The sequence below is a fragment of the Branchiostoma belcheri genome, unplaced genomic scaffold, assembly GCF_001625305.1.
Source record: "Branchiostoma belcheri isolate BF01 breed outbred unplaced genomic scaffold, Haploidv18h27 scaffold110, whole genome shotgun sequence".
NCBI classification, from domain to species: domain Eukaryota; kingdom Metazoa; phylum Chordata; class Leptocardii; order Amphioxiformes; family Branchiostomatidae; genus Branchiostoma; species Branchiostoma belcheri.
Window position 1 is genome coordinate 395648 of NW_017802492.1, and position 27447 is coordinate 423094.

Consider the following 27447-nt stretch of genomic DNA (forward strand, 5'->3'; position numbering starts at 1 on the left):
AGGTGGTGGGGGGGGGTACAGAGGCACAGATGTCTGTTTCCTACTCGCTAATCACAACACAAACAAACCACCCCCTTAGCAAGGCCGGCAGGTCAATGACCCAAAAACAACCAGACCAAAGAAATATATAGCCTGTCAAACAGGAGGTAAAAATAGATACACTGTGTCCCAATTGGGGTCAACAAAGACCACACTACTATAAAATAGGGGTGATAATGTAGAAATCCTTTTAAAGTAAGTAATACAAATATACGACAACCTGCAGCTGCTAATGCACTCTAAAACACAAAGAGACTCAACAACTACCCACATACCAAAAATTATACCAAACCATCCACCAGATTTTCCAAACATTCAACACTAAAAGACCAACGTTAAACATTTTGTAAATATCAAACGCAAACAGCTAGGAAACCCAAATTTAAACCACTAAACCATAATAATAACAACTACATGCTACCTTAACATCGCACAAACAGTCCATAACGCGCCAACAATAGAATAAAAAAATTAAACTGCAGTACCAAGGTCAATCACCAGGGGCTCAAAGTCAATCTACACAATCTCCAAGGCCCCATACATCAATCTGCCAAATATCATACAGTTCCTTTTCACCGATCTTCAGATATCAGACCAAAACATGAAACGGAGCAAAAACAATACCCCCATTACATGAAGGGTAATTATTATGACGTCAATGAAAAGCCTCTATACATTGTTACCAGTTGTTAAGTGATCATACACTGTTTACATACACTATTACTGTTCTCAATCTGCAAAATATAAAACGTCACGGAGAATTGTCGCCTATGGACTTTATTTCTATGTATACCCTAGCAGTTTTGATATTGGTGTAAATGCTTATTTTTGAAACATCCCTATAAGGTCGTTGAGATGTTTTCAGCGCATTGAAGTAATCTGTTTAGAGGTAATTGACAAGAGGTATCTGACCGGTGGTAAGTAACACTCGCGGTGCTGGCCGTGCGACTGTTGCATGCCTGGCCAGTCGCGCTTAATAAGTAACAGGAACGGTAAGACGGTGGGGTTGTATTTGTTACTAGTGCCATGATCTTTATGTGAATGCAATGATTGTGTGTGTGTAATTAAAATGAACTTCGAGCTTGAAGCACAGTATCTTTACACGCCCTGGGAGCAGTGGATTTAGGTCTTTTTTATGTTTTATGGTTGTGACGCGCCCTCATTGTATTAACCGTTGCCTAATGTCTGCACAGTAGGTCTGGCGTTGACGCTTGGGATTGTTTTTGTTGCAATATATAAAACTTCGCGGAGGATTGTCACCTATGGCTTCTTGTTATTGATTTGCACTACACTTTGCATCGTGTTTTTGAAAAGAGTCATACATAAGCTTAATATATGGTTAATTACATATATGGATATCAATTTTTATGGATTATTAGATACGTATTGATGTATTGTGCCTAACATTTGGAAGAACCGGTCTCGTTAGATGTAGTTTTTGCATAATACAGGAGACCCTCACGTCCGTATTTTTCCAATGTTGTGTCGTACGAAATATACATCACCTGTAAATGGCAAATTAACTGCTCCAATGAAAGCCGTGAAAAAAATCCCGAGTTTCGCTCATCCATGCAAAGTACGACTACGTTTTGCCAACGTGCTCTCTACTATGGCTGTGCTTGGACGCCCCTTAGTTCTGCAGCTGCGGGATTTTCTGGCGCCATTTCGTCCTTCATGATGATTTCCTCTGGCTGTACGTCCGTCCCTGTTACGGGCTTGTTCTCCTCCTCCTCCTCCTTTTGACCGGAACAGATGATGACGATGCGGTAGAGCTGCAGCACGATGAGGAGCGAGTTCTTCCCGACGAAGAACAACACGCCCTGGGTGAGCACGCGCTCGCGGAAGATCAGGTACAGCCGGAACGCCAGGAACGGCCCGTCTTGCATGACGATGGTGATGACCATCGCGAAGACGTCGGGATGGCAGCAGCCGCAGAGGTGCAGGTTCCTTTCCTGCACTTCCGAGACGAGCCGGTGGAGGGTGCTTCTGCGTCTGCTGCCGTTGCCGGCTCCCGGAGGCTGCTGCTCTTGGCCGGCGTCGGCTACTGCCCCGCTCCTCGCCGTGCCGTCGATGTTGTGTATCGCACCCGGGCGGGACGTCCGCCCCCTGACCGCCGTGAGGACGATGGTGAACTGCAGCAGGCTCCAGGTGAAGAGGAAGAGCGCGGTGTAGACGATCACCTCTTTGTTCCCAACCCTGTCTTCTTCGAAGACTTGGAAGAGCTCCACGATGTCTGCAGCCATGGCGATGTAGACCAAGAGCAGCTGGGAAAGCTCGTCACGTGTCAGGTCGCCTCTGGGCAGCAGCCAGCGTCCGATGACCAGGAGCATGACCAGAATCTGCTCCAGACCACCGACCCAGTTGTCGATCGTGATCTTAGCCTGGAGAACGAAAGAGTAACATGCCATATTTTGACAACTAGAGAAGTAACATTTGCAAAGCATATTCACATACATGTACTACTAGTATATGGTGACAGGAGCAGAGCAGACCATGAAATTGCAACATTATGTAACCCAACACCAGTCACCATGGTGACAGACGTAAACAAATAAATCATGTCATTGGTCAAGTCAAAGGTCACTGTTTGAGAGAAGAAGAGGAAGAAACTGAGCAAAAACAATATGTTTCCCTTTAGTAAATATAATAATGAACCTTATAGAATATTCACGCTTTACGTGGCACAAATGCACTAAGTTAGATAACCAAGGTACAAGGATAGAAGGCACTAAGGTAGATAACTGACGTACAAGAATAGACGGAACAATTGTTACATTGGTGTGCTACATCTATATCTACAGTATCTCTTCTCTTCTATAACCAAAATGCTATAAAGAAAATGTGTCATACATGGTTTCAATATCAAATATCTTACGCTAATTCCAAAGGAGCCCAGGTCCAAAATGTCGTCCATTTCTCCTGAACTGTCATCGCCAGTAGTGTTAGTGACATTGGCAGTGAAGTTTCTGCAGGCCTCCAGCATTCCTTCCTTCTCCTCTAGGCGGTGACGTAACTGATCCAGCTCGAGGAACCAGATAGACGGAACGGTGCAGCACAGGTAGAACAGCACACATGGGGAGAACCTGGTGGGCGTAAAGGGAAAATTTCTATCAGTACAGCCGGTATAACCGCCTTTCGACGTAATACACCAGCTTCGCAGGCACGCGGCGCGGCGGCAGCTGGCTACATTACACCGATCGACTTGTTACACCTAACCCTTGAACATCTAACTCTAGGCATTTTTTAAAGCTATCTAATGACAATGCCCCTACTGTACTTGGTGACAGTGAGTTCCACTCTGCGATGGTTCTAGGAAAGAATGAATTGAACACCTCCATCCTTGGTTGATAACTCTGGTACTTGAAGGCATGGCTATTTCTTTTTCTCCTCTGGGCTGGTATTAGGTACTTGGTAATTGGGACGTCAACCAGTTTTCTAAACATGTTTAGAATTCCTTACATAAAGGAAATATGTGTAGAATTCCTTACCCCAAACAACAGTGGAAGCTACAAATATTGAAACATTTGTGGCTTCCAAGTTACCAAACCTATTTTTAAAAGCTCTTGGGAAACACTCGGGAGCTAATATAGGTTTGGCTTTGCCTCCTTTGCAGGCGTTCTTGGTCGCCGTTTTCTTTTGTTTTTGGTGGGGAGGGGGCAAGTTTTCTGATCGCACAGAAAAGGCATACAAGAGAAGGCGGCTAGAATTCTAAGCGTGTGCGATCAGAAAACTTGACCCCCCTCCCTCCCCCCAAAAAACGCTCAATCGGAACGCCTACAAAGGTACTATCCAAGCAGAGGTTTGGGTTGTTTTTGGTGTGTTATTAGACTATTAATGTTATTTATCAGGTTTTCTTTTTTGCACTGGAATTTTTCTTTCACCCAACCGGTACCCAACCCAACCCAACACTACAAAGAAGGCTAAATTAACCGTGGCTAACAGACAGTAACAAATAAAAGCCCTTTGGAAGACATTGTCAGCCCCTCCCACCGTCAACAAACACCGACATGCCACCAGGGTCATGAATAATGATGATGTATCGGGTGCCGACCTCTGGGGTGAGTACTTTGTTCTGCAGTCGTGTTTGGCCAATTTTGACGGACTGTTTTTTTTGGTCTATTGCTCAATGTTGTCACAACAGAGACTTCAAGTTTGTCTCACTTTTAATTAAGTGGCTGTATAGGGAAATAGACCCCACCATTTTTTCTGCATCCTAAAAAAGATTTGTGTAAAAATACCTCTACTTGCCTGATCTTGTAATTAATCTCCTAGTTGAAACATGAGGGAAGATGTAAAATTTCATTCAACAGACAACTAAACATTGTAATTAAATGTGTTATTTAAGAGGGCGTAAAAACAAAAAACAGCCATTCGCGAAGTGTGTTCAAAATTGATTTTAAAGGGCTTCAACGGTATAAAGACATGATCACAATGACTTCATCTTTGCTGAACGTCGATAGTTATTCCCCGAAATTTGAGCTACATCAGGAATATGTTATTCCTCGAAATTTGAGTCACATCCTGTCTTTTTACTGACTCAGAGGTTTGGGCTTCGGCTTATTTTTGACGTCTTTCAATGCGTTATTATCGAACTTTCTTTTCGTAATATAAATTAATCTTTTTCTACGCTAGCCCTGATGTATACTGTCCTCCAATTTTGATAGTACAGTCTTGCGAATTTGATACTGTCTTCCCAACTGTCTTGCAGCAACCGAAAGGTCTGCTTTTGGGAACGAAAAGTACGGTATAAAAGACAACAAGGGAAATCGTAGATTTCAAACCTCCGGGGTTTTTTGTGTTCTATTGGTTTAGGTTATTTGTTTGTGTGTAGTATTAAAGTTATGTGCGTAGTATGTTTGTATGTGTTTGATGGCTACTGACGGTTGGTTCGGTATGGACTGCTGATTAACGTAACGTGTCTGACAGCCTGCACCGTCACCCGCGCCATTACCCCCGCCGTCATCCCGCGCCGTCATTGCTGCGCCGTCACCCAAATTTTTTATCGGAACCAGACACCCCTCTGTTTTCTCATTTTTGAATGGTAAGACCCAAAACTGCACTCGCCCCATTCCTTAACAATATGATAATTACCATTTTCAGCATAGCGGGGGTGTCCGGAGCACTTAAACACCTTTTTTTTCGACGCCCATAAACACATATGCAATTAAACAAAAACGCTCTGCATCATCTGCAGCCCAATAGCAATACGTATACCGAACCACAGACAAATCCGTCCAGCCGATCGCGAGAAACAGCTGCTGACAGAAATGTTTCGAACCATAGTAAAACCTCCTCGCGGAAGGATATCTCCTTCCCCGGAGGTAACAAAACACAGAAAAGTTTAAGAATAATCATAGGCACTATTTCTGTGTATTCTTGATATGAATTGTTAGTTTTTCGTTCATACAAACAGCCCGGCCGGGCCCGGTTTTGGAAATGTGACCTAAGCATTAGAGATAATATCACGTTTCCTGGTGAGACGTTTTAACCACCACCCCTCCCATATACAGTAGATACTGACCATTTCCACTCCTTGCCTTTCCTGGCGATCAGTGTGAAGAGCGTTTCGATGAACAGCCCAGCTTCCGCCAGCATCAGAAGCCAGAACTTGGCGGCCCCATTTACCATGTAGACCCGCCAGATGCACAGGATGCCGAACGCCCCGAACAGCAGACGGGTGAGGAGAGCCTTGAAGATCACACAAGCTGCCATAGTTCTGTTGTCCTTGGCGTTTATGTCTTCGGGCAACGCGTCTTGATCCTAGTATGCGCTCGGTGCGTTGTGGAAGCACCTCTCTCGTCAGTTGACAACAACTGAAGTACGTAGGATCGCAACTAACAGACAGATAAGAGAATTTTATACTTGTTTCCACCCACGTCGTACCACCTATCGAAATAGGTATGACGTCGCCGTCAACGTGTCTTGATATGTGCTGTCTGTTGTGGGATCACCTCTCTCGTCAGTTGACAACTATTTCAAGTACGTAGGAGCGCGATTTGACAAACAGATAAGACAAATTTATACTTATTACCACTCTGAAATAGATATGACGTCGTCGTGCCGATCGATTTACATGTACTAGGTGCGGTCGCACATGCTGTTGAGCTTCCTTGTCGCTAGGGACATTCGATATCGTACGATGTGGTACGATAATAGCGAGACTACGCCAGAACCGACTGCCGACAAGGATCCACGAGAAACTTTTCGTCGCAGGACAGCTGGGTTTAGTAAGACACGTCTGCGACTGTCCCAAGTATTCCTAAATTTTGTGGAAGTTTCTCTGGCTCGCAGCGACGTTCATACACCGTAAATGATATGACAAATGTGATTTCCTGTCAACACACAACAAAAGCGTATGTTTACCCACGAAGAAGCATGAAAACAGGTCGATGTCTTTTTGTACAACAGATCGTCCTATACTCCGACGACACCAAAGGACAAATGAAATGCTGTCATTTTCCCACAGTGGGTGTGTAATTTTGAAGGTGTATGAGGGCCTGCATGGGGGGTAGTGATTACGAATTACGCAAAATTTTCGCCGCCGATTACGAATTACGTTAAAGTCTCAGAGCTGATTCCGACTTAACGATTTGCGGCTAATGTCCTATTACGAATTACGTTGATTTTTGCGGAGGCTGCCTACGAAGTACGAAGTCTAAATTTAAAGGCCTTATTACACCTTACGAAAAAGCGCATGCAGGCCCTCTTGTAATTGTATGGGGCACAGGTACAGCAGAACAATTGATCTAATCACCTGTGAAATGTTCAGGCATGCCGTGCCTTCAGGGGAGTAAACGTACAATGCCAGGCATGTGCTTTGGCTTATTTATAGAGATAATAACATAAATCGCGTCAAATATGTAGCATGAGAACGTACGCCGGAATCTGTTCTCACATTGTCCCTTGATGTAGACCCTCTTACCAGGCTTCGGAAAGCGACTGGAAAGAATAGAAATTGGCCAAATGGAGAGAATGATATACCAGGGGGGTTGGTTCACACTGAGAGCGGCAAATTGCTCTCTAAACGACGACCAACTCTCCTGGCATATCATTCTCTCCATTTGGACATTTTCTACTCTTTGCAGTCGCTTCCTGAAGCCTGGTAGAGGCTACCCTTAATCATGATCTGGCGTTCTGATTGGACCAACGTTTCGGTGACCTGCATGATTATATCAGGTCAATGCAGTAAAGCGAACATCATCACCACACTACGCCAACTTTGTACAATGGAAGACGTAGTTAATACATGTATACGCTACCCCTCTCAAAATCAGATATCTTTAATATGCTCCTATCATGTCCTACTAGTACGCAGATATCAGTGTACGTTGGAAAAAAAACATATCTGAATCACTACAAAAGCGACACCATATTGTAAATAACTGATATATCTCCTGAATTACAGAATGTAATGATATTCTTCGTAGTAAAACACAATAGATTAGCTTTAGTATCATAATGGACTAGCCCGTTAGAATTCTCTCTTAGTATTAGTTCGTATATGTACCCTTGTTGTTTCTTCTTTGCCATACATTGTACCAGCTACAGTTGTTGAACAATAAAGTTGATTTGATTTGTATAAAGTTAGAAATGAATGTTTTCACTGATTTTGGGGCGGCGAACGTACATGAACTACTAAGTAAGCAACGATAATATTAGTATGTATTATAACATTAGTATGCAATATTACCTATACATTATACGCGCTGCTTACCTAACGATGTAACAAATAATGCAAAATATTTATACTGTTGTAAAACCATTATGATAGTGATTTGTGAAATAACACGAGTCATTTGGCGCATGAAGCACGGTAGCATGAGTGTTTTGTTTTATTAATGTATTAGAATGTAGTTTATACAACGAAGAGAGAGCAGAGCTTTATAAACTATTGCAATATATGTTTGCCCATTTCATACATCTTAGCAACACAGATAAGTTCATATTTCTGATGGTTTTAGACAAACCTTCGATTATAAAACACATCTGTACTTATATCTACATCATTACTAAGAAGCGAGAAGAAGCCAAATTATCGTAATTATTAGTCTATATGTCCATAGCACATAGAATTAGTGCTAGCGTGTACATTGTATATATTCATTGCAAACTGTGACGTCTTTCCTGTGACCTGTACTGAACCCAGTGGGTATTTGCGTACAATAAAGGTCTTCATTCATTAACAAATTGATGAATCATCTACAAATTAATGTAGCGAGGTCGACAGTCTTAAAATGAACAATTTGTAACATGTGTGATGTTGTCTACAACATAATTTACTTTGTAAAGCTTAACCTCTTGCTATTGGAGTATCTGTGACCTGACACAATATTGATAGTGCTATGTACATGTGCTATTTTGATTGTCTACAGTTTTGAAGTCGCTTAAATAGAGATAGCATATGAATAGCCATTTGGCTGGAGCAAAAACGTAATAACACATAAAAAGAAATTAAAGGGAGGAAACGTGACGTTTCACCTACAGGCTTTGATGAAATTGGCCCTTGAATGTTTAGGTTAATGCTCTATTTTGGTTGATTAAATGTTGGAGGTGTATATTTTTATTGTTTTTCGAAGTAGACTCACTAAAATACTAAAAAGCTGAAAGTAATTGACTAATAATTATTGACAATGATACTTATAATTAAAGTACCATCATCATATCAATACGATTCGTTTTAAAGTGATAGACTATTGTTTGGAGGTTCCCGTACGGTTTTGACAAACTGAAAAAAAAATCAAAAGTTTCGTGTTGAACATGTGCCCGTCTGGCGCCATATTACTCCCAAAACGGCCCCGTTATGCCACTGGGCTACTATGTACACATTGACCTACGCTTGTAGAACAGTTACGTTATGCATTTACTGTATGTACAGAAATTTGGAACGAAGATTAAGCACACCAGCAGTCAATACACCGAGGTTTCGGATCCCAACTGTTTGTCCTTGAGAAATTACGATGCACCAAGATAGTGCCTTTGAACGTTTGTTTATTTATTGCAATTTACCCCATACGCATGTACATGGACGGCAGGGGTCACCCCAGGCAATGGTGCAGCGGCGGTGCACCACTCCCAAAAATTCTAGCGCCACTCCCAAAATTTCCTAATTAAGGGTCTTCTCTTCGTATTTTCGCGGATAAATAGGCAAAAAACATCGAAAGTGACGTCCATTGTGACGCGAGTGGCGTCCATTTTCCCGTCGGCATTGTTTCTGAAACTTCTGAAACCTAAGTCAAGGCCAACATGCCGACAAAAGTGTGCTTTTGGAAAGTGTATTTAATAATAGTAGGAATGAGTCTTGTTCTACCTAGTCTTGTGAGAGACATTAACTTGCATAGTGTATTACTGGCCATTTTCTCCAGGAACAGTTGTCTCGTGGATCTCTGGATCCATTCCACCATTTTCGTACGCTGCCACGGCGGTGTTCCTGTTGTCGTCTTTGATGATAGTTACGAAGTCAGTTAGCTCCTTTACTTCTACGTGGCTGTCGTCTTTCTCATCCTCGGTACAGATGACGATGACTCGATAGAGCTGCAGCACGATCACCAGCGCGTTCTTTCCGACGAAAAAGAGCAGGCCCTGCGTGATGATGTGCTCGTAGAAGATGAGATACAGCCGGAAGGCCAGGAACGGACCGTCCTGCATCAGGATGGTGGTGGAGATCGCGAAGATGTCCGGGTGGCAACAACCGCAGACTGTCCGCTTCTTCTTCTGCACTTCCTCGCCTGGTCGCCTGGCGGCGCCACAGTGCTGGCACACCGAGTCCCGGTGGTGAACGTTGTGCCACATGGGCGGCCGGGTTTGCCCGATGTTGAATGTTTGCCCATCACGCGAGATGGTATGATCAACGTTAACCGTCTCTACAATATTTATCGCGCCCGGACGAGATTTCCTCGCCTTGACGGCTGTGAAGACGATTGTAAACTGTAGCAGACTCCACGAGAACAGCGCGAGGACCGAGTAGACCACCCGGGTGTTTAACATCACGTTCTACTCTTCGAACACTTCGAACAGCTCCACGATGTTGGCGGCCATACCGATGTAGACCAATAGGAGCTGAGAAAGCTCGTCACGTGTCAGGTCGCCTCTGGGCAGCAGCCAGCGTTCGATGATGAGAAGGAAGACGAGGATCTGTTCCAACGCCAGGACCCAGTTTTCGATTGTGATCGCCGCCTGGAAGCACAGGAAAAATACAACAACGTTTACTATTTCAGCTCATTCAATGTTTTCTTCTTATTAAGTATTTTGAAACAGACACAGTGTAGTTATGGCGTCTTTTATTGGCAGCATTATGCAAAAGAGTCGTGGAAAGATCAATTGGTCTTGGCTATAAACTAGCCATATTCCTTAATTCGGCTGCGTGAAACTAGTATGGTCATTTTTGTTGGGGTTTATACGGTAATTTTGCAACAAATGGGAAGCTATTTTTACACACATACATACACGCACACACGCATACACACACACACACATAACGTTATATATACATGCACACACACACACACACACACACAGATACACACACAAATACATGCACATTGACACACGCACGCGCGCAAACAGGCAGTAACAAAATCTCATTCTCATAGGATGAAGTAGGAAAAAAAATCTTACGTTGATTCCGATGGAATGCAGGTGAAGAGCATCAGGGCTGTCGCTCGTCACCGTGACGTTTTGGGTCGCGTTCTTGCACACGTCCTGCACCTCAGACCTCGCCGCCAGGCGGCGCTCCAGTTGATCCAGCTCCAGAAACCAGATCGAGGGCACGGTGCAGCCCAGGAAGAACAGCACACTGGGACAGAACCTGGGAACGAGACGTGTTGTGTAAGAAACAGGAGCAAGTAGAAACAGATAAAAACCCCTGGCGCCGGGCTGGGATCGAACCCAGGACCCCGGGGAGCCAATTTCAGACTCCGACTCTCAAACCACTAGACCCATTGCCCTGGTCAGTTTATAGAGCCCACTGTTACACTTGCACTGATTTTCTGGTTTGATTTATTACTCCGTGAAGGAGGTCAGAACCTCCGGAGTGTTGTGAAGAGCTGATTTTTCATGTTCGCAGTCAAAACACTGGGTTCTCTTTGTGTAATCGGCACGCAATCTTATACGCCGTCTGCGGGCATGCCCGCGTTGATGCACGAATGTGTATTTTTGCCGTTGCTGCTTTCGCGGTCAATGTAATATTGAAGACGCACCCCTACAATTACGAGGCGAATTGGAATGGTCCAGAAAAACTCGTTGTTTGGAATAGCAGTGGGGGGTGGAACTTCATGCAGATACGGGGTGGTTTTGATAAGTGGTTCCAGATGTTTTTGCCTGTGCTTAAGAGATGGCAAGTTTTTGGAAGATGTTCGCAGCCAAAACGCATTCTTCCGTACGTCGCATTTCTGTGTAATTTCGCATGTAGTGTGGCATTATGTCCGGGATGATGCACGTCTTTTTATTTTTACCGTAGCTGTTTTGATCTAGGAGTAAATGCTTATTTTTGAAACATTCCCATGTCGTTGTTCAAAATGTTTTCGCCCGTTTATGTAAGTCGCGGTCAGGCTGATGGGGACGGAAATGTGGGGTGGTCAGAGGTCAACATTACGAAATGTAAATACCGATGACGTAATCCTATCGATTTCAAACTGGTCGGCTGTGGCGACCTAGTGGCGGCGTGTATTTAGTCACGTAGCAACTGGCCGGTCGTCCTAGCAACGAGCATGCTGGCCGCTTCTCTGTACACATGGCCAATATTTTTGGGTTGGGCCGCTCCATAGTGTTAGCGGAGCAGCTCTTTGTAAACATGGACAATATTTTTGAGCAACCCATCAATGTGTCTGCCTCGTGGTTGGATGTGGTCTGGGGCTGGTAAACCGCACATACTAGTAGATCGGGTAATTTTATGATTTGCTAGTTGTAAAGGCGTCTTGTAGTATGAGCCGGTGTGCAACTGTTACTAATTGCAGGGACTGCGCTAATGCCGACCAGTCGCGCTGTCCTGATACACCGCGAATGTTGGGCAATATGCGAGTGTTCCCTGTAGACAGTCCCGGGAGTCATTTTTTCGCACACTCGCACATTCCAGGAGCCAAACCAAAATACGTTCATGAACCGAGTCCAAAAAACCGAAACGTGAAAATCGGATGATCGGACCTGATGTACATTTCTCTTTCTGTAGATTGTACACACAATACACACATCTTTAGATAATCTGGCCATGGCAGGTAAAAAAAAATACCCTGAATCATACTAGATTAGCGTAAATGCATGTTTATGCGTTCAAAACAAGAAAAGAAATTGTTTCCCGGTATTAATCTCTTGAAACACGGCGCTGAATATTGACGCAAAAATATTTCGGGCATCGCGCGCCCTTCCCCGTTGTTTAGACTGTATGCAAATCCCGCGTCACGTGTCGGTATTTCGCATCTCTGATTGGTTGTTGCGTCTTAAGATGACTGAGCCGACGCGCGTTTAAACAATTTTTCTTTGTTTGATTTATCACACTTCACAGAGAAAGGCTACTTCTTTTTGTTGCAATATATAATACTTCACGGAGAATTGTCGCCTATGGCTTCTTGTTGAAATTGTGGTTGTCCAGATGGCGTGATGCCTTCATTTTGTAACAAGCTGATTAAGAGTCAGAGGGCCCAAAGTCTAATCATTTCCAGATGAAGGCCTACGTACATGTACCTACCAAGTTTCATGACAATGCATATAACGCTTCTTGAGTTATGCTGTTCACAAACAGACAAACAGACGGACAAACGGTACTGAAAACATAACCTTTTTGGCGAAGGTAATGAAAGTATGACAAGAGGTGGGACGAGGAATTAGACTACGTTTATTAACTTGTAGTACCGTATTTCTACCATCCCTGCAGATGTTACCCCTCCTCCTGGTGTCTGACTCCCAACATGGCGGCTACAACTTTGATGCTGCGGAGATTTCCATCGTATCGACCACTCACGCCATCTACAGTGCTGTTACACACGTATTTCCTTCTTTCCTTTACATACAAGATTCAGCAATCTTAAAACCCTATCTAGACTGGGGGGGGGGGGGGGGGCTAAAAGTGCCCGCGCCAACTTTGATGTCAGACAGCGTCCGAACGGCTTGCGCTAGGGCCATCAAACTTGGTGACTTTTCCTGCAATATTGAAAATACGAGTTCATAGCAGTGAGATAACTTTATAACTTTTCGTGATGCCATGGCAACGGGTTTCGCAACATTGCGAAATATGAGAAATTGTCATTACATGCTTAATACTTTCTTTCTCCTAAAGGTAACGATAACCCCTTATATTGCGTCCAAGTTCACCTACAAGACGGTGTTCCTGTCTGGAGTTGTGTTGTACGCAGTGGGGATCATCTTGCTTCCGTCCATGGTCAACATCACAGGTGCAGTGAGGAGTCAACAACTTCTCCAAACAGCGAACTCTAGCGATTTGACACTGAACTTCACGGCTGCTCCTGGGCAATTTTCGACCTCGCCACTAGGAACAGAAAGTTACATACAGCCAACGACAGAAATGAACGCGACAGTTACCGGCCAGTGTCGGCTAGCCGGGGACAGGAGGAAGACCTCCCAGCATAAGGCCTCAGACTTGCCCGCCAGAGTTTGGGGTCCACTGCTGCTTGTGTTGACGGTGATGGAACAGGGAAGGTAAGATACTAATCGTTGCCGTGATACTATTTATACTAATTATGACGATAAAAGTAAAATCTATGTCTAAGCGACCCTCTATTTTCTACAGCCATACTATATATCAATATTGATTAGTCCGAAGGGTCCGTACAGACGAAATGATACCGTTAATTGTTCCGACGAAATAATTATTCAGGCATAGCTCGTTTCTCTGCGATTGTTTGGATAAATGGCTTTTCCTCCGTCCTTCAGCACACAGTCATACCTGGCCGTCATCGTGATGGTGGGAAACGCCGGTGTGGTGAGTAACATGATCTTTCCGAAATATTTACAAACCTTAAGACACGAAAGATGTCTTCAGTTGTCATAGCAATTAAAGGCAATGAAAGCAAACCTGCGTGGTATAAGACTCCCGCATCAGTATGAATGAGAATTTTATTGCCCACACAGCCTTGTAAAGTCCATGTTTATAATGATGTCCTTTTATGTCGACAAAGCAATCCAACCGGGGGACAGTTAACGGCATCGCGCAGACCCTGGCGGCGCTGTCCCGGCTGGTGGGACCGGCGGTGAGCGCCAACCTGTTCGCCTGGACCACCGATAACGGTAGGGCGGCAGCTCACTGGCACGCCTATCTCACAACAATCTGCAACACGTGTAAGAATTTAGTTTCGAAGGCAATTTAAAGACGAAGGGAAAGTTACCGGTCGGTTCTCTGTCCCAGAGTTTTTTTTCTCTTTCCTTTGTTTGCAGGGTTGCCCTGGCCGCTGGATCACCACCTGTCCTTCTATCTGGTGGCCGTCCTGTGTATCCTCGTGGCGGTCCTCTGCGCAAGTCTACCGGCTTCCAGCAACCTGCCCAGGGCCGACAGTCTCACAGTATCAGAGGAGGGCGACAGAAGGGAGGAACCCATGTTAGAAGGAACACTGTATCCATTGATGGACAAATAAGCAAAAAGCACCGTTTTATTTGATCAGCGTCTTATTGTTTAACATATAGAGACAGCACCTCAACTGGTGAAGTTTACAGAACGGATAGGTAGAGTCAAGCAAACATCCAAATGAAGACCTCCTAACTGCAGCGCAAAAAAACGCAAACTGGTTTAACATGACGACGATAGGAGTTTTTAACTGTGTCGACTGAATGCGGCAGTTGTTATCGTTGTGACTGAGTGTGCAACACCTACACTTATTTTTATCAGTATTTATCAGAGAGTCGCTAATAAGGCCATGTTGATTTGATTATATGGATGACATCCGCGCGCGCATGAATTTTCGGCCGTTTCCAAAAAAAAAGTTTTCAACCATACTGTAAATCGTGCAAAACAGTTGCTAAATGAGCAAAAATATACCATATGTTGCAAGGAAAACATTTAGAAACGATACCAATGTCGTAGAATGCCAAAATCAAAGGAAAAAGACAAAAATGTAAAGAAATGAATTCGAAGAGTAGATTATTCGCCATAACATATTCTGTGCCATTTGTTCAACCTTCATGACCACGTAGATTTCATAGTGAAAGCAACTTTTTTTTTCAAAACTTTTTTTTTTATTCGCACGCGCGCATCAGTTTTGGGGTTCCCAGATGATGTCATCCATATAATCAAATCAACATGGCCTAACGTGAGTAAGTCGGGATCAAGGAGCAGTAATGTACATTGTGTGATAATAAAAATGGAACATTAATTTTGCACGTCTATTCTGCGTAAAATTAAGTTGAATATTCGCACGGGAAACAAGTCACAGTGCCCACCCTGTATATAGCTGCCAGTCTCATGTATACATACCTGTTTGACCGGAAATTGGCGCCACAGCGCTCTGATGTTACTAACCATGTTTACAAACCCGGAGTACACACAGGTGAGCACAGGTATGAATATAACGACACGTCACCAGACACGGGCGTCCTGCAACGATCAGTTTGACAGGCCGTCAGCACTTGGAATCTCTTCTGATTCGATTATACGATGCGCTGTCTTTCCTCGACTGAAATTAAATCCTAAATTTGTCAAACGCAAAGAAGTGCAGTGATCGCCGCCGATCATGATGCCACGAACTGATAGCGCCGTCCAACATCCTGGATGTAACGAACCGTGTGATTGGACCGCACCCATATTCCATAGGTTGATTGCGAACAAGGAGGTTAAAAATCAAGAGGCTTGCTCCGTTACCTCCTTGGTTGGGAAGGACGTGCTAGTCCCGTAAACCAGTACAATCTAGCCAAGCCAGAAATTCAACCGCAATGTTAAGTGTAGTGCTAAGCTGATTTTGCATTATGATATGTGAAAACCTAGGCCTCCACTATCCAAAATTTATGCGTATGGACACGAGTTACCCGCATTTGTGGTAACTGAACTCGTACAGATATACCTCATTAGGTACTCGCGCCCTACATGGGTACCTAACCTTCTTGGTCGCCGCAACAAATGTACTGGATAGGTATGCTGTGTTAAATCATACTTCGGTATGTGATGGCAAGGGACCTAATTTTCTGGATTTTTTTTCTGAGGAGGCTTGTATGTACGAGACTCCACTTATCTAGATAGGCATTTCATTTTTTTCGTCAACAACGTTTGTACTGTTATTCTAATTAACGTAACACAAGTCTCCTTTGTATATCTAAAAATATAATGTTAATACATGTAGGCATTGATGCATGTTAAAGGGTGATCCTTGGTGCGTCTGTGTAGTATGTCATATTTGTTGATCTATATTAACTAAGCTTACATACACTCAAACATAATTGTACGTAATTACTGAATTTCGGAAACTTAATACAGGTTCGTTATGATTTTGTCGGTACAATAAACATTCGACCACTCCGCAAAGTCTTTCTTAACTTGTCGGAGGTTTGTGTACCATACAGAACTGTAAGGCCATGTTGATTTGATTATATGGATGACATCCGCGCGCGCATGAATTTTCGGCCGTTTTCAACCATACTGTAAATCGTACAAAACAGTTGCAAAATGAGCAAAAATATACCATAAAGTTAAAAAAATCAATAAAAGCTATAACAATGTCGTAGAATGCCAAAGTCAAACGAAAAAAGACGAAATTGTAAAGAAATGAACTTGATGACTAGTTTATTCGCCAAACCATATTCTGTGCCATTTGCTCAACCTTCATGACCACGTAGATTTCATAATGAAAAGAACTTTTTTTTTGCAAAACTTTTTTTTTATTCGCACGCGCGCATCAGTTTTGGGGCTCCCGGAGGATGTCATCCATATAATCAAATCAACATGGCCTAAGGTCATATCAATAAAAATCACCCTATTCGGAAATGTCCTGATTATTACAAAATATGAGGGAGGTATTTTTTGTGGTAGGTTTTACAGTGAAATGTGTATAGACATTGCGCACGAAATGTACAATGCCACTTAGTCAACTAAAATCCACTGTTATAAGATTCTTGCATGAATCTGTATAAAACATTTATCCGTACATTCTTTTTTGCAAATTCAACATTGTAAGCCGAGAATACAAACCCGGCCTTAGACTAACTTAGGCCGTGTCTATACGGAATCACCCAAACCGCGATTCGGGTAACTCACATTCCTCACATCTGGTCCACGTGCCACACACACCTGCGAAACCGTGTCCGAACATAATGCGCTTGAGCTACATTTATTGCTGTTTGATGATAACACGCAAGGCGGCGTGTTATTAATGTCAGAGGTCAACGACCTGCTTGCTGATGCCCCCCTCCCAGCGTATCTCGGCCGAATGCCGACGTGGTCCCGCCAGAGGCGGTGAAGCTCGCCCTAGAACGGACACATTATTTGACCATTACTGCTCTTTAAGTTGCTGCCACGTAAAAGTTGGTATTGCATATAAAAAAAGAAATATCACTCCGTAATCCATGACCAGGCGAAGTCACATTGAAATCACATTGCGTTCAGACGCAAATCGCGATGCGGGGAAACCGATCAACCACCTCTAGAAGTGGCTTGGGATCGAGGCGCTTTCAATGTGATTTCGGAGCGTTCAGATGGAGCCACTTGAAACCGGCTTCGGGGTAAACCACATGTAAACCGCCTTGGGTGATTCCGTTTAGACACGGCCTTAATAACAACACCACCTAATTACCAAATCAAGAAGAAAAATTGCTGCCTTTTAATTTGGTCATGCAACTATTTCGCTTGTTCGAATTAAAGCATTTAAATAATAATCAAATGGCAGTTGTATTAATTTAATTACAGTAAAATGGGTAACAAGCAAGAAAATCATCACTGTAGACGGCTGATAAACCAATATTCGTCATGCTTGGGACAAAGCGAGACACAAGATAAGGTAAAGTCACTTTAAAGAGAGCCACCGAAAGTGGCCAAACAGTTCTTGTACGCGTGCAGAATACTAGTACTCGTTACCTCCGGGGGAGGAGACATCCTTCCGCGGAAGGGCTTTGTAAGAGATTTAGATTTTCATGTTCGCAGCTGTTTCTCGCGTTTGGGTGGACGGATTCTTTTGAGACTCGGTATATGTTTTGCTATTGGGATGTAGATGATGCACGTTCTTTTGCTTTTATTGTATATGTGTTTTCGAGCATGAAAATGGTGCCTTTTGGTGGCACCAGAACACCCCTTTGAGCGTGAAAATGGACGCGACCGTTGACCTTTGGCGTGTTTAAAATATTCTCTGTCTGGTCCACGTATATGACCCCTCGCACAGAGGGGTGTCCGGTCTCGATAAATTCTTTGTTTGAAACCCTAGTCCTGAGGCGCGCAACAATTGTTAACACAACCAGGAACGCTAAATCTAACGCATAAAATTCAACACCATCAACTATACATAACAAACAACATATAAAAATATACAATAAAAAGCCCGGAGGTATAAAATCTCAGATTTTACTCGTTTTGACTACATTCTCTCTACGGAGCAGACAACCGACGAAACAACTGAGGGTGCTCCACAAGGAATGTATCTAAGAGCAATGTAAAATATGCTACTCGTAATGGTCCCTGATTGTGTAGCAGTAGTGAGTATCTTTGAACAACAGGTAGTCCTTCAGAATTTGACCGCTTCAGAACCGCTTTCAACGACGAGTACAGAGTCGGAACTATTCCGGCTAATATCGCCAGAGGGCGCGTCTGGATATGACCTTTCACCCCGTACTCTGCAAACTGGATCCATGCCAGCTAGCTGGAGGATGTTGATTTTCTGACAAAATACCGAGCGTTTCCAGCAAAAGAAGTAACTTAAGAAGTAAGAGTGCTCTTTATTTCTTTCAGTTCACATAAAGTATCTACCAGATAGATAGTCCAATTTTAGATGTGCACGCTTTGATTTTAGCCAAATCTCATCTATCTATCTTGATATAACGTCAACGTCCTTGCTCACTGTGGTCCAGTTGCTGCTGTGAAGGGAAAACTTCATAAAATCATAGTATGTACAATGTATATGTTAAAGTAATCATCACATGTATCAAGTGTCATAATTGCAGTAAATTCCTGGACCTCTGAATGTTTTAGCTGCAGCAGATAGGTGTAACGGTTATGACTAATTGTAATTAGGGTAAGGCCACACCAAGTGAATTTTATGGATGACGTCCGCGCGCGCATTGATTTTGGCCTGTTCCTAGAAAAAAAAACAAGAAATTCCGCTTCCTGTAACTATGACCAAAGAGTCACGACAGTGCCGCAAATTGTTAGATTGACGTGAAACCCGTAACACGAAATGGGTAAAGAGCACATGCTTTGTTGTCTTGTTTCTGCAGGCCCGCAAAACTGTGATGAAAGAAACAGGACAGGACGACAACTGCTGTTCCACCTGATTTATTGCTGTTTTGATGATGAATAAAAGACATATTGCTTGTTAATCTGTGTCACCTCATTCAATTTGTGTCCTTACATTTGTCGTCTCTTAGTATATTTCTAATCTAGGCATCTTGTTTTTTAGGGTCCTTCTTGTTTTTTTTCGCCCTCTCGCATTAGATATAGGGTCTCCAAAGGACGTCATCCATAAAATTTACTTGGTGTGGCCTAATATGTAAATGACCGTGTGGAAAGACTTGTTATAGACTAATAGAGAGCTATGCATATATTAGTGCGCTAGGTAGGCACTGATTGGTTGGTGAGAGCAACCAATCAGGTGAAGGACTATTGTGAACAGAGTTGAGCTTGGAAGTGACAATTGCTGTTAGTCAGTCGGTGACCGAGGACTCAGGTACGTGTACATGTGTAGTTGTAGCTCTGTAGATTAGTATTGTATAACTGTTAGCACATCATCTGTGTAACTTCCTAGACCATTGGTAACCGTAACTCTCTGTGTAACTAATGTCAAGCTATCCAGGGAAACAGCTGGCTTCATTACACCAAACAATTTGTTCTTCTACTCAATCTTTGTACAATCTTACAACTTTGTCCCCCAGTGCATCATGCATTTCTTATATATTACAGGAAGTCTTTCCAAAGATCTTCTACAACATGACAACCCACACTATGCTGGTTTCTGTTGCCTGGCCATGGCAAGGTGAGGCATTGATCATCATCAGCATCATCATCGGTCAGTTGCGGCGCAGGCAACTGCAAGGTCCCTCCACTGCCCCTTGTCGCGAGCAAGGTTGGCGATCTGCTTCTCAGTTAGCTGATTGTACTCGTCTCCTACCGTGAACACGTTATTAAGTTCCTGATGAACACCTCCATTTTTCTCAGACCATGAACGTTTGCTACCGTGAACTGTGATTGTGTAGGGTAAATAATATAGCGAATTTAGACAAGTATGCATATAGCTCAAAGCTGAAGAAAGTAACCTTTTCTGAAAGCATTGAGCTATAGACTTTTTTTCTTTTCTTTTTTTTTGTCAGTGTCCCTGACATGTCTAGCATGCGGAAATATCAACAACACAAGAGAACACACAAACATTCACATTGGAGACCTGTGTAAATGAAGGTAACAAAACCTATAACAGTTACTGTAAAAACCTATATGTTACAGTAACTGTTACTGTAATTCGCTTTCAGTTTTACCTTCAGTTCATGTCTTTTGCTTATTTACCCTACACAAATAGCTAGACCTGTGCACTTGTCAAAAATGAGGTGCACAGCTTTTTTAGACATGTACAGTGTATGCTAGTGTAAGCCCTAGCTGGCACTAGAGAGACAAGTTCTGGAGAAGTGTATGTAACACAATTGACTTGCTTACATTGACCCTTGACCCTCATGGCTGAGCTATCCCACTTAAGCCCTGGGATGTGCTTGATATGGCTATTAACACTTAGTCTCAGTAATAGAGCACACAGTATCTGGAACCCTGCTGTCACACTGTCAGGCCTCGAAATTAACTTTTCTTCCTATTGTCTGATCACTGTCCCAAAATAGATGTCAATTGTCCTGAAATGAGGATGAACTGTCCCAACCTGTTTTTTGGGTATGACTTCAACTTGAAGTCAACTTTATTTTACTTAAGTTCTGACCCCCGGGCACACTATAATTACAGTGTTGACAGGAAATTCGGGGGACTTTTCCGGATTCAAAAGCCGGGACATGTGCCTGATAAACAAAAGAAGGGCTTACATTCTGGTGTTGATTATTTTCTATTGTCCCAAAAATGTCCCAAAGTGACATAATTTTAGTAGTCCCAGCCTATTAATTTTAGTGGTCAGTGGCCATTGGACCACCTTTAATTTCGAGCCCTGCACTGTTGCATGTACCCGTAGATGTGAGCAAACACTGTCCAACTCCCTGGAGAGGCCCACATGCTGGTTGAAGCGGCGCGGCTGTTCCTGGAGGCAGAGTGCACCAATCAGACGCTGAAGTGTCCCGGGTTCGAGGAGCATCTCATCGCTGCCATGAACTGGTACAACTTTGCCATCAAGGTGAGAACATCCTCACAAATGTCTTCTTTAATTTTGAGGCAGACACCTTCAACTACTACTGGTAAGAATATACATTCATCTATGTGGATTCTATATAAAAGGTACTTTTTGTTGGCTTTTGTGCCTATTTTGAAGTGGTCACTATATGATAGTATATCAGTATATGTTCATTCATGTTATGATAAGATAATCAACTTATTGTTTGGTTGCCTTGCTTTTGTAGAAAGAAATGTAACGTGTTACAGACTGCACAGTAGTTTTATAACTGAGCCATTTGTAATATACATGACTGTGTGTTGTAGGGTTTGAACAAACCAGACCAAGCTATGTCATAGACTCATACTATCAGAGAGCTGCGGACCTACATGTACGAGCCAGGTAAGTACATAAATATTGTAGTTTAATGGACTTTTTTGTCAAACAAAAGTACTCTAAACTGTATTTCTTTGCAGCATCAGTAAACATCATTAAACAAAACTATTCAAATCAGTACCACATTATTTTGACTAAATGGGTGAAATTCTAAAATAGCTTTCTTTTTTGAGAGGGGAATATTGTTGGGTTGAGAATATGAGACTAATATAAGTCATACAAAATAATCTTAACATGTAAATCAATATTAACACAAATTTATAATTTATAAGTTGTGAAGTTGTCAAAGGTATGAGGTTCCTCCATTTTATTATTGCAAAGTCAGAAAAGAAACAATATAAATCGGTGTAGCCTTGAACATGGAGGTATTACATGTGTATGTTTTTATTACCAACGTGATGAAAGTAGTTTTACCACCGATATTCATCCAGTGTAATTTAAGGTCCTTGTCAGCACCAGAAAATTATGGAATTTATATTTAAAGTAGTTTGTGAGTTACTAGGTATAAACACTTGTTTTTGTTTACCTGTTGCTAAACAAAGTATTTGCCTGTTAATGAAGTACAGATGTTTTGTGCTTGATTGAATTACATTGTAAATGGTAAATGATGTCTTACTGTAGCCTGGCTACTAGTAGTCCACTACGCTGTTACAGATTAGCCAGTTTCTTGGCAATATCCTCCTGTTTTTGTTTGTTTCCTGTCTCCTTTGCGATGGTCATTGCTGATTGAAAGTGAGATCTTGCCAGGTCCAGCTTACCCAGTGTCTTGTAGGTAACAGCTATATTTTGATGTACTGTTATCTGTACAGTCTTGTCTCCACTTTCTTGGCTCATCTTCAGGTCTTTCTGAAACCACTCCAGAGCAAGCTCATAATCCTGCATGTCATCAGATGCCAGTCCTAGTCTGTTGTAAGCTAGCCTCTCTCCATTCTTCCTCCCCAAGTCCCTGGCTAGTGCCAACATCTCTGTGTAGTACTTGTGTGATTCCTGTGGTTCATGTAGCTGTTCCCTGTGTAAATCACCCAGCTTCAAGTTAATGTCCATCTGTCTAGTCTTGTTTCCCATCTCCATGGTGATGGTCATTGCTGATTGATAGTGAGATCTGGCCAGGTCCAGTTTACCCAGTGCTCTGTAGGAATCAGCTATGTTTTGATGTGCTGTCATCTTTCCAGTCTTGTCTGCAATTTCTTGGCTCATCTTCAGGTCCTTCTGGGACCACTCCAGAGCAGCCTCATAATCCTGCATGTCCCAACAAGCTGCTCCTACTCTTTTGTAAGCTTGTCTCTCGTCTTCCTTCCTGCCCAAGTCCCTGGCTAGTGCCAACATCTCTGTGTAGTACTTGTGTGATTCCTGTGGTTCATGTAGCTGTTCCCTGTGTAAATCACCCAGCTCCAAGTAAATGTCCATCTGTTCAGTCTTGTTTCCTGTCTCCATGGCGATGGTCATTGCTGATTGATAATGAGAGTTGGCCAGGTCCAGTTTACCCAGTGCTCTGTAGAAACCAGCTATATTTTGATGTACTGTTATCTGCCCAGTCTTGTCTCCACATTCTTGGCTCATCTTCAGGTTCTTTTGATGCCACTCCAAAGCTGCCTCATAATCCTGCATGTCCCCACAAGCCAGTCCCAGTCTGTTGTAAGCTTGTCTCTCCTTTCCCTTCCTCCCCAAGTCCCTGGCTATTGCCAACATCTCTGTGTAGTACTTGTGTGATTCCTGTGGTTCATGTAGCTGTTCCCTGTGTAAATCACCCAGCTGACAGTAAATGTCCATCTGTTCAGTCTTGTTTCCTGTCTCCATGGCGATGGTCATTGCTGATTGATAGTGAGATCTGACCAGGTCCAGTTTACCCAGTGCCTTGTAGGAAACAGCTATGTTTTTATGTGCTGATATCTGTACAGTCTTGTCTCCACTTTCATTGCACATCTTTAAGAAATTCTTGTCCCACTCCAAAGCTGCCTCATAATCTTGCATGTCCCTACAAGCCAGTCCCAGTCTGTTGTAAGCTAACCTCTCCTTGTCCTTCCTCCCCAAGTCCCTGGCTAGTGCCAACATCTCTGTGTAGTACTTGTGTGATTCCTGTGGTTCATGTAGCTGTTCCCTGTGTAAATCACCCAGCTCCAAGTGTATGTCCATCTGTCTAGTCTTGTTTCCGGTCTCCATGGCGATGGTCATTGCTGATTGATAGTGAGATCTGGCCAGCTCCAGTTTACCCAGTGCCTTGTAGGAACCAGCTATGTTGTTATTTGCTGTCATCTGTTCAGTCTTGTCTCCACTTTCATTGCTCATCTTCAGGGTCTTCTTGTTCCACTCCAAAGCTGCAACATAACCCTGCATGTCCCTACAAGCCACTCCCAGTCTGTTGTAAGCTAGCCTCTCGTTGTCCTTCCTCCCCAAGTCCCTGGCTAGTGCCAACATCTCTGTGTAGTACTTGTGTGATTCCTGTGGTTCGTGTAGCTGTTCTCTGTGTAAATCACCCAGCTCCAAGTAAATGTCCATCTGTCTAGTCTTGTTTCCTGTCTCCATGGCGATGGTCATTGCTGATTGATAGTGTGATCTGGCCAGGTCCAGTTTACCCAGTGCCTTGTAGGAAGCACCTAACTTTGTTTTTGCTGTCATCTGTTCAGTCTTATCTCCACTTTCTTGGCTCATCGTCAGGTACTTCTTGTCCCACTCCAAAGCTGCCTCATAATCCTGCATGTCCCAACAAGCCAGTCCTAGTCTGTTGTAAGCTTGTCTCTCCTCTTCCTTCCTCCCCAAGTCCCTGGCTATTGCCAACATCTCTGTGTAGTACTTGTGTGATTCCTGTGGTTCATGTAGCTGTTCCCTGTGTAAATCACCCAGCTTACAGTAAATGTCCATCTGTTCAGTCTTGTTTCCTGTCTCCATGGCGATGGTCATTGCTGATTGATAGTGAGATCTGGCCAGGTCCAGTTTACCCAGTGCCTTGTAGGTTTCAGCTATGTTTTGAGGTGCTGTTATCTGTGCAGTCTTGTCTCCACTTTCTTGGCTCATCTTCAGGTACTTCTTGTTCCACTCCAGAGCTGCCTCATAATCCTGCATGTCCCCACAAGCCACTCCCAGTCTGTTGTAAGCTTGTCTCTCCTTGTCCTTCCTCCCCAAGTCCCTGGCTAGTGCCAACATCTCTGTGTAGTACTTGTGTGATTCCTGTGGTTCATGTAGCTGTTCCCTGTGTAAATCACCCAGCTCCAAGTAAATGTCCATCTGTCTAGTCTTGTTTCCTGTCTCCATGGCGATGGTCATTGCTGATTGATAGTGTGATCTGGCCAGGTCCAGTTTACCCAGTGCCTTGTAGGAAGCACCTAAGTTTGTTTTTGCTGTCATCTGTTCAGTCTTATCTCCTCTTTCTTGGCTCATCGTCAGGTACTTCTTGTCCCACTCCAAAGCTGCCTCATAATCCTGCATGTCCTCACAAGCCAGTCCTAGTCTGTTGTAAGCCAGACTCTCCATGTCCTTCCTCCCCAAGTCCCTGGCTAGTGCCAAGATCTCTGTGTAGTACTTGTGTGATTCCTGTGGTTCATGTAGCTGTTCCCTGTGTAAATCACCCAGCTTACAGTAAATGTTCATCAGTTCAGTCTTGCATCCTGTCTCCATGGCGATGGTCATTGCTGATTGATAGTGAGATCTGGCCAGGTCCAGTTTACCCAGTGTCTTGTAGGTAGCAGCTATGTTTTGATGTGCTGTTTTCTGTCCAGTCTTGTCTCCACTTTCTTGGCTCATCTTCAGGTACTTCTTGTTCCAGTCCAGAGCGGCCTCATAATCCTGCATGTCCCAACAAGCCAGTCCCAGTCTGTTGTAAGCTTCTCTCTCCTTGTCCTTCCTCCCCAAGTCCCTGGCTAGTGCCAACATCTCTGTGTAGTACTTGTGTGATTCCTGTGGTTCATGTAGCTGTTCCCTGTGTAAATCACCCAGCTGAAAGTAAATGTCCATCTGTTCAGTCTTGTTTCCTGTCTCCATGGCGATGGTCATTGCTGATTGATAGTGAGATCTGGCCAGGTCCAGTTTACCCAGTGCCTTGTAGGTTTCAGCTATGTTGTGATTTGCTGTTATCTGTGCAGTCTTGTCTCCACTTTCTTGGCTCATCTTCAGGGTCTTCTTGTTCCACTCCAAAGCTGCATCATAACCCTGCATGTCCCAACAAGCCACTCCCAGTCTGTTGTAAGCTTCTCTCTCCTTGTCCTTCCTCCCCAAGTCCCTGGCTAGTGCCAACATCTCTGTGTAGTACTTGTGTGATACCTGTGGTTCATGTAGCTGTTCCCTGTGTAAATCACCCAGCTTCAAGTAAATGGCCATCTGTTCAGTCTTATTGTCTGTCTTCATGGCAACAGCCATGGCAAATTCATAGTTAGTTTTCACATCTGCCCATTGACCCGACTGTACTAATGATGATGCTAGGTTTTTGTAAGCAATGCAAATGTCCATATCAGTTCCTATCGTAACCCCATGGATACTCAAAGCTCTCTCATGGTTTCTAAAGGCCTCTTCTTGTTTACCTAACATATCATATGTTACACCAAGTCTTCTGTAGGCTTTGGCTTGTTTTCTTACTTCTAACAGTTCCTGAGAACACTCTAGCATGTTTTGGTAATACTGCAGAGCTGACTGTAAGTTGTGTAGTTTTGTCCTGTAGAGATCTCCTATCTGACAGTACAGGTCAAACTGTTGTAGCTTGTTTCTCTTTACCGCAGGTGTGTTCAGTTCAGCAAGGAGAAGGTTGACTTGTGGATCGTCATCATCTGAAAAATATGGATAATCTTCCATAGTATTACATTAAAGTATCTGTGACTCTGTATACATATAGAATACAACACGGGGTATTCCGTATCGCCCGAGGAATCGGCCCGACCACGGGTGGGCCTGCGGCCGTCGGGCGATCCGACTCGCGGGAGGGCCGGGACCGAGGGCGATGCGGAATACACCGTGTTGTATTTTATTTATGTCATACCCACCCAAGAACACATGCCTTTCAATGCATGATGAGCCAAAAGTTGGTGCCACTAAACCCTAAAATGCAACAACCTCAATTCCAATGTCCGGATTCTGTATTCGAATTTTCGAAAGGGGCGCATGCGGGTAGGGCGAAACGCGTTCGAATCATTTTATGGAAGCCATGGAAGCGTTCGATAACGGGTTCCGGACCCGTTATCGAACGTTATCTGGAACCCGTTATCGAACGTTATCGCGGCCATGGTATGATATAAATATATATATGAGATAATAGCCTCTATGTTGGACAGAGCAATTACCAACAAAAAGAACATTTGTCAACATAAAACCGGCAAAATACATGTACATGTATCTCTTTTTTTACTGCATTGTCCTCCCCTCTTGCATCATTAAAGGTCTGTCAATAACTTGATTGAAGTATACTTAAGACAGTAATTATTTATTCAAATAATCTTATATACCACTCTATGCATAACACTATAAACAAGTGTTCCTGAGATCTCATACCTCCATGAAATATGGGCTTGCTTTGTCCTCATTAATTATGCAAATAACCTCGACATTGACATAATATACATTATATGCATAGCGTATCTTTAAGTAACTTACACATGTTACGAGG

The 27447-nt window shown here is 43.4% G+C and overlaps 4 protein-coding genes across 5 annotated transcripts in view; 1 reads left to right on the plus strand and 3 right to left on the minus strand.

Moving 5' to 3' along the window:
• LOC109486879 (probable peptide/nitrate transporter At3g43790) overlaps positions 1-14746 on the plus strand; it is a 22292-nt gene extending 7546 nt beyond the window's left edge. For both annotated transcript variants that reach the window (XM_019790788.1, XM_019790796.1), the window contains 5 exons: positions 12905-13015; positions 13307-13686; positions 13921-13969; positions 14166-14274; positions 14422-14746. In XM_019790788.1, the coding sequence (XP_019646347.1) occupies positions 12905-13015; positions 13307-13686; positions 13921-13969; positions 14166-14274; positions 14422-14618 (846 nt within the window). In that variant the 3' untranslated portion in view covers positions 14619-14746. The remainder of the gene's footprint in view (positions 1-12904; positions 13016-13306; positions 13687-13920; positions 13970-14165; positions 14275-14421) is intronic.
• LOC109486937 lies at positions 9304-10185 on the minus strand. The gene has a single exon (XM_019790846.1). The coding sequence runs from the start codon at positions 10021-10023 to the stop codon at positions 9382-9384; it is 642 nt and encodes a 213-aa protein (XP_019646405.1). The 5' UTR covers positions 10024-10185; the 3' UTR covers positions 9304-9381.
• A 7548-nt stretch (positions 14747-22294) lies between the features above and the next one.
• Positions 22295-24295, minus strand: LOC109486853 (tetratricopeptide repeat protein 28-like). The gene has a single exon (XM_019790764.1). It carries the CDS (start codon positions 24273-24275, stop codon positions 22509-22511), a length of 1767 nt encoding a protein of 588 aa, XP_019646323.1. The 5' UTR covers positions 24276-24295; the 3' UTR covers positions 22295-22508.
• Positions 24285-27447, minus strand: part of LOC109486599 (tetratricopeptide repeat protein 28-like) — a gene marked incomplete at its 3' end in the record, with an annotated part of 9877 nt that continues 6714 nt past the window's right edge. The window contains exon 7 of the mRNA XM_019790464.1: positions 24285-26614. Within this exon, the coding sequence (XP_019646023.1) occupies positions 24285-26614 (2330 nt within the window). The remainder of the gene's footprint in view (positions 26615-27447) is intronic.

Coding starts and splice junctions, on each gene's coding strand:
- LOC109486937 (XM_019790846.1), bottom strand. CDS start 10,023: ATGTTAAACACCCGGGTGGTCTACTCGGTCCTCGCGCTGTTCTCGTGG.
- LOC109486853 (XM_019790764.1), bottom strand. CDS start 24,275: ATGTTGGCACTAGCCAGGGACTTGGGGAGGAAGGACAACGAGAGGCTA.